The 9,074-nt window shown below is 41.0% G+C and overlaps 1 protein-coding gene across 2 annotated transcripts in view; it reads left to right on the top strand.

Moving 5' to 3' along the window:
- Positions 1–796: 796 nt before the first annotated feature.
- Positions 797–9,074, top strand: part of ITK (IL2 inducible T cell kinase) — a 54,427-nt gene continuing 46,149 nt past the window's right edge. Inside the window, exon 1 of one of the 2 annotated variants that reach the window (XM_036312053.1) lies at positions 797–1,080. In XM_036312053.1, coding sequence (XP_036167946.1) covers positions 934–1,080 — 147 coding nt within the window. In that variant the 5' untranslated portion in view covers positions 797–933. The remainder of the gene's footprint in view (positions 1,081–9,074) is intronic. The other variant, XR_004968086.1, reaches the window with a different exon arrangement.

The raw sequence follows: 9,074 nt of genomic DNA, 5'->3' as shown, positions 1-9,074 counted from the left end.
GGAAGGAGGGGGGAGAGAACCTCACATGTCCCATGTGAGGTTCCACCTTTGAGCCCAGGAGTTACTCTAGTAACCAGTGAGGGACTAGTGACCAATCAGAGGGGATATCAAGGCACAAGGATCTGCAGTCTTTATAAGCCATAGGGAAAAGGAACTCAGTGGGACCCTTTCCCCCTACCCAGGTGGGTCTCCGTTCTGTGAGACTCTTCCCCCTCCCTACATGGGAGTCTGTACTTATTCTTTAACAAATTTCCACCTTTGCTATACCATCTTCTGTCCGTGGATTCATTCTTCGACTCCAGCAGACAAAGATTCTGGGTTCCAGTCCAAAAATCCTGCATCACTAGAAGCTGGAAAGGACGAAGAAACAGATTCTACCCTAGAGATCCTTCCTGGCTGACATCTTGATTTTAGCCCAGTAAGACCCATTTTGGACTTCTGAAGAACAGAATGCTAAAACAATAAATCTGTGAGTCACTGAGTTTGTGAAAATTTGTTACAGCAGCAATAGTAAACTAATACACAAACTATGCCTATTGACTATGTTCCTACCCTTTGTGCTACATGCCTTAACTGTTGGATAGGCTAAACCAAGAACTCTAAAGATTAAACTCTAATCTTTCATGTCATTGAGTCTAAAGTTTTTCAGATATCATTTTCAAACCATACAGCAAAGAGTGTGAGTATTTTATTTACATATGCCTCTTAGTTTTGTGAATTTCGAAAGGATGTGGTTATGGCCTTTGACATCAGAGGGGAAGCTCAGCAATGTTGACTGAACACTGATAGAAAGATAACGCTGGAGGCAAGTTGCCTCTGAACAACTCTCTCAAGATCAACTGCCTCCCCATTGCATTCCTTGCCCTGAAGCTGTTTCCTCTGGTTGTGCTGAGGGCTGATGCCCAAGGTGCATCACTTTTCAAGAACTGGATCATGAACAACTCCAACAACTCTATCCTCCTAGAAGAACAGCTCATCAAGAAATCCCAACAAAAGAGAAGAACTTCTCCCTCGAACTTTAAAGTCCGCTTCTTTGTTTTAACCAAAACCAGCTTGGCGTATTTTGAGGACCGTCATGGGGTATGTGAGAACTTTGTGTTTTGGGGGGCTTTTTTGTCTTTTTAAAAACAGTATTTTCTACTTAGACTGGGCTGAATGAAGATATACATGGAATAAAGTAAGGACACAGGGGACATGCTCGTTATAACAGCCTAAAAAGTACAATAAGAGTAATCAGAAGAAAATGTGGAAAAAAGTCAAGAGATGGGGTGGTTGTATTAGGTGATTTTAGTCCTAAAATCTATACAAGAGTAAATTTAACATTCATTAGCTTTTCCCCCCCCTTCAAGTTAGAGTTCAGTGTTTAAATTCTAATATTTCATGTGGCAAATGTTATGATTGGGTAGAATTTAAACTTCATTTGAAATAATTACTTTTATGGAATGTAGATTAATAAAATATTAGCAGTCACTGTGACCTAAGTGATGATCTTGCTCAGTTTCCCTAATGTATACTGGATGAAATTAGTACTTGGAATGGCTAAGTGATGGGTTCAGTGTCAACATTTTTATGAATTCAAATCAATTTTGTTTCAATGGTCATCGCTAATCTGATATCTTGGAAAAATATTCTCTGGGCATTTAATTGTCTCAAATTTGCAAGGCACAATGGTCAACCTTTTTATCCCTTACAAACTTTTAGGAGACTAGGATTACCATGCAGTGCTAAGTGTTAAGCAGTACAGACTGGCGATTCTTATCCAGAAGATTACAGCTGCTTAGCTAAGTTAGTCTTTTCATATCTAAAGACATTCTTATATTCCATAACAACAATAATAATAAGAGCAACATAAATTATCAAAACTATGTAGTTTGCCATCTTTAGCAAATTGCAGTATGTTATAAGCTTGGCACTAGATTTATGACAGCCTGTGAAAAATAGTCCTACCTTTTCAGGAACAAATTCTATAATTCTGCAAATTAAATATGTTTTTATAACTTTAAATATCCATTGTCATTATAATGCTGGTTGAGCCTTTTATTTTAACATGGATTTAGCTCATGGATTCATGTCTGTTTCCCTTATTGAGATGTGCAAATGTTTTCAGCAGAACTCTGTCTTCCTGCTGGAGCAGTGGGCCAGAAAGAAGCATAGAGCTGGCTCACTGGTAGACATGATTTCAGATGCTCCCCTGTGCTTGCCGAATTTCTTTGCTAAGTGGTCACTGATGCCTGACATTTACTGAGCACTTACCACATATCGGACGCTGTGCTTAACAGAAGACAATGAAAGATTAGGGGGCCTGGTGGTATGTTGGTAAATGTTTAACAGCCATTGTAGTACTAGTGACAGTAGAGTATTGGGGAGCTCTACTTCAGAGCGGTTGCTGCTTCCTCTGGTGTAAATACTCCCATTGTGGCCAATTTCAAACTACTGATGTAATGTCTACTGGCTCACAAAATTCCTGAAAATTTAACAGTCAGGCCCTAGCTGGTTTGGCTCAGTGATTAGAGCATTAGCCTGTGGACTGAAGGGTTAAGGGTTCAATTCCAGGTAAGGGCATGTAGCTCAGTTGCAGGCTCAATTCCTGGCCTCCTTGGGGGCACGTGTGGGAGGCAACCAATCGATGTGTTTCTCTTTCTGGCTCTCCCCCTCCCTTCTACTCTCTCTAAAAATCAATGGAAAAATATCTGCTGAGGATTAACAACAACAAATTTAACAGTCAGCTTCCATGAGCCAGTATAAGCCATTTCTAGCCCACTGGCAGCTACATACAAATAATCTCTGGAGAGGTAGACATCCGCTAAGCAAAATGTTTAGTTGCACGTGACTGACATCAGATCCTGTTCAGGAGTGAAAGAGAGGGCCTCTGGGACTGTGTATAAGCATGGGCTGGAAGGGGCAGCATAGACGAACAAGCCTCACAGCTTGGGGAGGCCAGGGTAGCCAACTAGAGTTGAATTCATATCCTCCCTCTATCACTTTCTTGATGTGGGTGAAATATTTAACCTCTTTAAGCCTCTGTTTCCTATTTGTAAAGTAAGAGCCCCAATACTACCTACCTCAAGGGATATAGAATATTTCATGAGAAAAGTATGTTATAAGCTTGGCATGATAATAGTACCATCTTCTGAAAGGCCCTCAGGGGAAATGGAAAGGTTTCCCTATTTTCATGACTCTGCGCCTTAGGAATCAAGCTTACTGTGCTCACTATGGCATGGAAGCCATTACCATTTACGTGGGATGGGATGAATCCTCAAGTTCATCATTCTAGTCACTTTCTGGAAAGGGTCATCACTCCTCATGGATGCTTCCCTTTAGCCTACAGCTGATCTAGCAACAGAGCCAGCTCTTGTAACATGCGTCCATCCTAAATGAAAAATGGCAGGTGGCGGAGGTGGTCCCCTTTTCTTGCTTTTATGGCTTTGACCACTGCATAGTGGTCAAAACCACTTCTGGTGCTAGACAGATCTGTGTCAAAGACCAGCTCCCCACTTAAGAGCTGTGTGTCTTTATATAAATTGTTTAATGCTGTATGACCCTCTAGAAAGCTATTTATGTCTTTTAAAATGATTAAACAGTTCTTCTTGATCTTGTTTTCTTTTAATGAAATGGAGGTCACAATTATTTTAATAATAGTAGTAACTAATATTTACTGAGCACTTACCACATGTCAGTCACTGTGCTAAATGTGGGTTGTTTCACCTAATCCTTACAATCACCCTGTAAATTAGGACCTATTATTACCCCAGTTTACAGATCAGGAAACTGAGGCAAAGAGAGTTTAAGTAACCTGCCTGAGGTTTCCTATGTCTCCGGAGCCTACACAGACTCCCTGATTAATGGAGCTTATACTATTAGCAGTTGTTATCGTAGGTAGTTTGGGACTCCACTGGGTTATTACAAAGTGCAATGCCTTCTTGTTCTGAAGTCCTCCAAGTAAGGGCAGTCCTGGAAATCAGAAACCCATGCCAAATGGTTCTTCTGCAATGAAGTGTATTATGAGCGCTATCATTTCCACATAGACTGCAGAACAAATCCTTGTCTTCACTTACTTCAAGGAGCCCTACTATGTGCCCATAAAGAAATGAGATCCTTGGGAAACGTTGCCTCCTAAGTGCCTCTAGAATCTGTTCACTTCTCTCCATTTCCTAAGGTCACCTTCCTCGTGAAAGCTGCCAGCATCTCTTACCTGGGACTGCGGCCACCTCCTAGCTGTGTCTTTGCACCCACTCTACCTCCCCTAACACACTCCATTCTCCACACAGGAGCCAGTGTGAGCATTTAACATGGTGACAGTGATCATGTCCTGATGCCTCTCATCAGAAACTGACTTGTGCCTTCAGCGGTTCTCTCCTTTGCCCTGAATGTGGACACCAGAATCCACAACACGGGTTCTCTTGCCTCAGCTCATGTCCCTCTTTCTCCCATCTTTCAAGATTTTCTTCAGCTTTAAGGCCTCCGCTCTAAATGGCACTTATTTGGGACACCCTCCTTGATTTCCCTAGACTAAGTCATCTCCTTTTGTTAGGCTCTGCCACAGCAACACATATGCATTATTCAGAGCACATGCCTAAGTTGTAGTTGCCCACTTATTAATCTGGTTATTGTACCAATGTCATCCCTCACCCCATCTTCTGTTAGATAATAAGTGTCATGAGAGCTGGCACCCAATTGGCTAAAGATGGCACCACCAATGTCTAGGACAGTGCCTGACACATATTATCTTATCCATTAATTATCTGTGGAAGGAAGGAAAGGAAGGAGAGAAGGAGGAAAGGTGTGAGGTATAGATACATTTGAAGAGGTTAGAGTTACACAGATGATTCCTAACAGAACCAGGTTCAAGGACAAAAGTGTAGAAAACAAAGCAAGTGATATAGGACTTTAAACAGGAAATTCCTGCGTGTCCGAGTAACTAAACAAGACTCCCTGCAGATAGAGTTTATGGCTTAGCCTTGAACTGAGGAAGAGGAGGGTCAGGAGGTTGGACTTTTAAGAGTTGGGTCAGAGAGACACATGTAAGAACCAAGAGGTGGGCCAGCCTCCCCCACCACAACTCTTTTTAAAAGAACCAAGCAACTCTGCTCTCTTTTTTCCTCCATCTTGTCTTCCCCCTTCCTCCCTTGCTTCCTTCCAGGTAAAGCCTTTGTGGGTAATATTCTTAAAGCTGCCTGAGCATGTTTGCTTGAGACCTTCATCAGTCAAGCTCTCCCCACCTCATTCTTCCATGATGAGTTGCCTTCTAGCTGGGCTCTCGCTGATACTTGATGCTCCATACAACCTATTATCCACGAAAAACCTGGAATAAACGTTTCCAACAATGAAGCAGATATTCTTTCTTCTGTGGCTGTTTTCAACTCTTCATCTTGTGGTCCCTAACTGTCCCTCCGATTTCATTTCACACCACACTTCCCTGTACCCATCATGCTCCTACCCCAACTGCCTTCTTTCTGAGCCTTGAACACCCCAAGGTAACGCTCCCCCTGGGGCCTTTAGACAGGGTCAGAACTGGGGTGAGCAATGGAGAAGCACACTTAAGCGCACCCCCCCACACACACCCGCTCACCCTCAGGGTCCCACAAGTGCAGGGTCTTTGCATTCGCTGTTCTCACTGTCAGGAACACCACAGCTTTTTTTTTTTTTTTTTTTTTTTTTTTTTGCAAGGTTCTTCATTATTTCCCATCTCTTTAAATATTTCCCCAGGATTCTCTTTCTTTTTTTTCTTCTGAAGCAATAGATACTTCAATGCATCAGTATCTGCACTTATGTATTGGGTCTATTGATGTGCTTCCTTGTTTATTTTCTGTCTGTACATCCATCAGAAGGTGTTCCATGAGACCAGAAATCTTGATTGCCTTGCTCATCACTGTAGCATCAACACAAGCTGCTGGGGTGTCAGTAAATACTCAGTGAGTGAATGAAGGTCACATAACTCCAATTGAATTCAGAAGAACAACCGGGAGCTAAAACTGTGGGCCTTGTCTAATCAGGCAAAAAAATAAAATAAATAAAAAATAAAAAAAGAATCCAAAGCAGAGTGCTTTGCAATTCAAGCCCCTCAAGCCCAAATATATGCAGTTTCTATGTCTGCCTTAGTGGACTTTCTTCGTGAATTGATTTTTGCCTGTGTGTTGATGTTTTGTGGAGATAGCGTCTGGCTACAGCACTTTTGTTTTGGAAGCAAATACTCCCACATTAAAATTAGATGTGATTCCTGCTGCTCAGGGACTGGTGCATCCATTAATGAGAGTCTGCAGGAAAACTAGGTCACAGCGCAATACTAAAATGTGAGGGCTTCGTTACTGACTCAGTCTGGAGAAAGGTGTAAGTAGAAAGCATGGGAGTCTCTTGTATGAGGTCCATGGAATACAAGACATCTTCATAACTAACGTAGTAATGGGCCCCACAGAAAATAACTCTAAAGTTCTTAACTTTTCATTGACCAAAAAAAAAAAATTCTCTCATTTCCTTAACCAACCAGTAATAACCATGAGTTATTACTTCCACTTGTCCATGAGTTATTAGGCCTGCTGAAGAAGGGAGATCTTTCAAGATCTCATTTCCAGCTAGATGCCAGTCTGGGTTTGCTGTCATGACTGGGGACCTCACTTAAAGTGATCCAGAGGAGGAAACAGAAGCTCCGAAATGGTACCATGCATATAAAATTCCCCTTTTAGATCAAATGTCTGCTTGGCTCCTTGAAATTCAGTAAAAATTATCAGTATGTTAATAGAATAAAAACCTTATCCCAAGTCTTATGTTGTCACATAATCCCCATTAACCTAAAGTATTTATAAGCAGGCTTCTTACTATATAGTAATATTTGTAAATTTATAATTTAATATAAACTTATGTATACATTTTATATATTAAAAGTCACAGGAATTACACCTACTTTTTATAAAAAACTCAAATCGTATAGCACTTTTTTCCCCTCCAAAATTACATATATGGTACCAAAGCTATTTCATTTTTCTTTATTTATGTATTTTCACTTAACACTGTATCAAGGACGTTTTCCTGTTTTGGTGGGTGTAGATTTATTTATTTGTTCAGCAAGCCTTTCTTGAGCACCTACCATGTGCCAGGCTCTGTGGTAGATGCTGGGATTACAGTGGTTAATAATCGAGACAAGGTATCTGCCCATATAAGCTCACATGCTAGTGGAGGAGACAGACAATACGCAAGCATAAATACAGGATATAGACTGCGGTAGGTTCTGCGGAAAAACTAAGCAGTAGCTGGGGCTGCTTGGGAAGAGGGTAGTCAGAGAAGGAATTTATATCTAATGTCCGTGGGGATGACAGATTATACAAGGGGCAGGAGTAGAAGCCAGGAAGCCAGCTGACACACGATGTGGTCTAGATTGGTGAATTCTTCTGATGTATTGTGTAGTATGCGACGGGCAACTCTGTTTTAACTTTCTTATAGCATCCCTCTCCCTGAGAGTACTTGATACAGAATCATTCTACTCCACATTTTGGTGGAAATGTACCTGGTGTCTAACCTGCTTCATGACCAACACTGAGCCCAGACAGTCTCTAGAAGCAAGGACTGGTGAAAAGTTAGAATCAGGTTAAACTCATTGATTAACTTCAAAAGACAGAGCAGCAAGCCTTCATATATTGTTTTAAAAAATGAACAAAAAACAATGACACAAAATGTTCTCCACAATTCTTTTGTCTGAAGACATCAACTTTAATAATTGAATTGGTTCATTTCAGAGATATACTTATCTATTTCATGTGTCTAAACAAATTGATGAATTTTTCTATCATCTATTGTTTGACATTTATTTCAGGTTGTTTCCAGGTAGTCAGTGAAAACACTGAAAAATAATAATATACCTAAAACAGTGCTGTCTCCTTTTTAAAATCAGTCCCTTAAGATAGAGTACCATGTGTGAGATAACAGTGTCACAGGCTGAGAACACTGATGGCCTCCATCATTTGTTGCTACATCCCCTTCCAAAGGGACTGAAGCAATGCATGGGGCCACCAAATTTACCAGAACTAATAAAAAACAGAAGAATACACCCTGGCTGGTGTGGCTCAGTGGTTGAGTGTCAACCTATGAACCCGGAGGTCATGGTTCGATTCCCAGTCAGGGCACATGCCCAGGGTTGTGAGCATGATCCCCTGTGGGGGGCGTGCAGGAGGCAGCTGATCAGTATTCTCTCTCATCATTGATGTTTCTATCTCTCCCTCTCCCTTCCTCTCTGAAATCAACTAAAAAATATATATGTGTATTTTTAAAAAATCCATTGTTGTGGCCATTTTCAAGTACACTGTTTTTATCGGTTTTTAATGTTATGGTAAGAGAGCAGGGAAATATATTTTATACATGGGTAAGATGATTTGATTTAAAGTCAGTATAGATGCGTATAGATGAACCCACCACCTATATAGTAGGATTTAAGGGGTGCCAAAAGACCTCCTACTCTGCAAAATATCAGTCTCCCTACTTGATCACCTTAGAGGAATCTGAAAGGTTTGCAGGAATGAGCTCTTTGGGTTAGATCCATGGTCGGCAAACTGGGGCTCGCGAGCCACATGAGGCTCTTTGGCCCCTTGAGTGTGGCTCTTCCTAAGCCTTAGGAGTACCCTAATTAAGTTAATAACAATGTACCTACCTATATAGTTTAAGTTTAAAAAATTTGGCTCTCAAAAGAAATTTCAATCGTACTGTTGATGTTTGGCTCTGTTGACTAATGAGTTTGCCGACCACTGGGTTAGATCATCAAGTGTCTTTATTAAGAAGCAAATGAAGTACACATAAACCATTTTTGACTGCTCCATAGAGATCAGCTCTAATTTTAGACAGGGCCTAAAGGACTGAAAGCCTCAGATGCACTGCAGTTCTGTAATTCCAGAAAAGGGAACGGAGATGAGGAAGCAACAACCTGGCAGTTTAATAGGATGAAGATCTGGCACCAATTAGCCTGGGTGACCTTGGTACTTCCTTATTCTACCTGGAATTTCATTTTCTTGTCCATAATACCAAGGGATTGGACTAGATGAGTGGTTTTCAAACTTTCTATAGCATGGAACCCTCTCTCAGTACAAAATTAT

Source organism: Myotis myotis, unplaced genomic scaffold, assembly GCF_014108235.1.
Source record: "Myotis myotis isolate mMyoMyo1 unplaced genomic scaffold, mMyoMyo1.p scaffold_m19_p_6, whole genome shotgun sequence".
Classification (NCBI taxonomy): domain Eukaryota; kingdom Metazoa; phylum Chordata; class Mammalia; order Chiroptera; family Vespertilionidae; genus Myotis; species Myotis myotis.
This window is presented reverse-complemented; position numbering and strand designations above follow the sequence as displayed.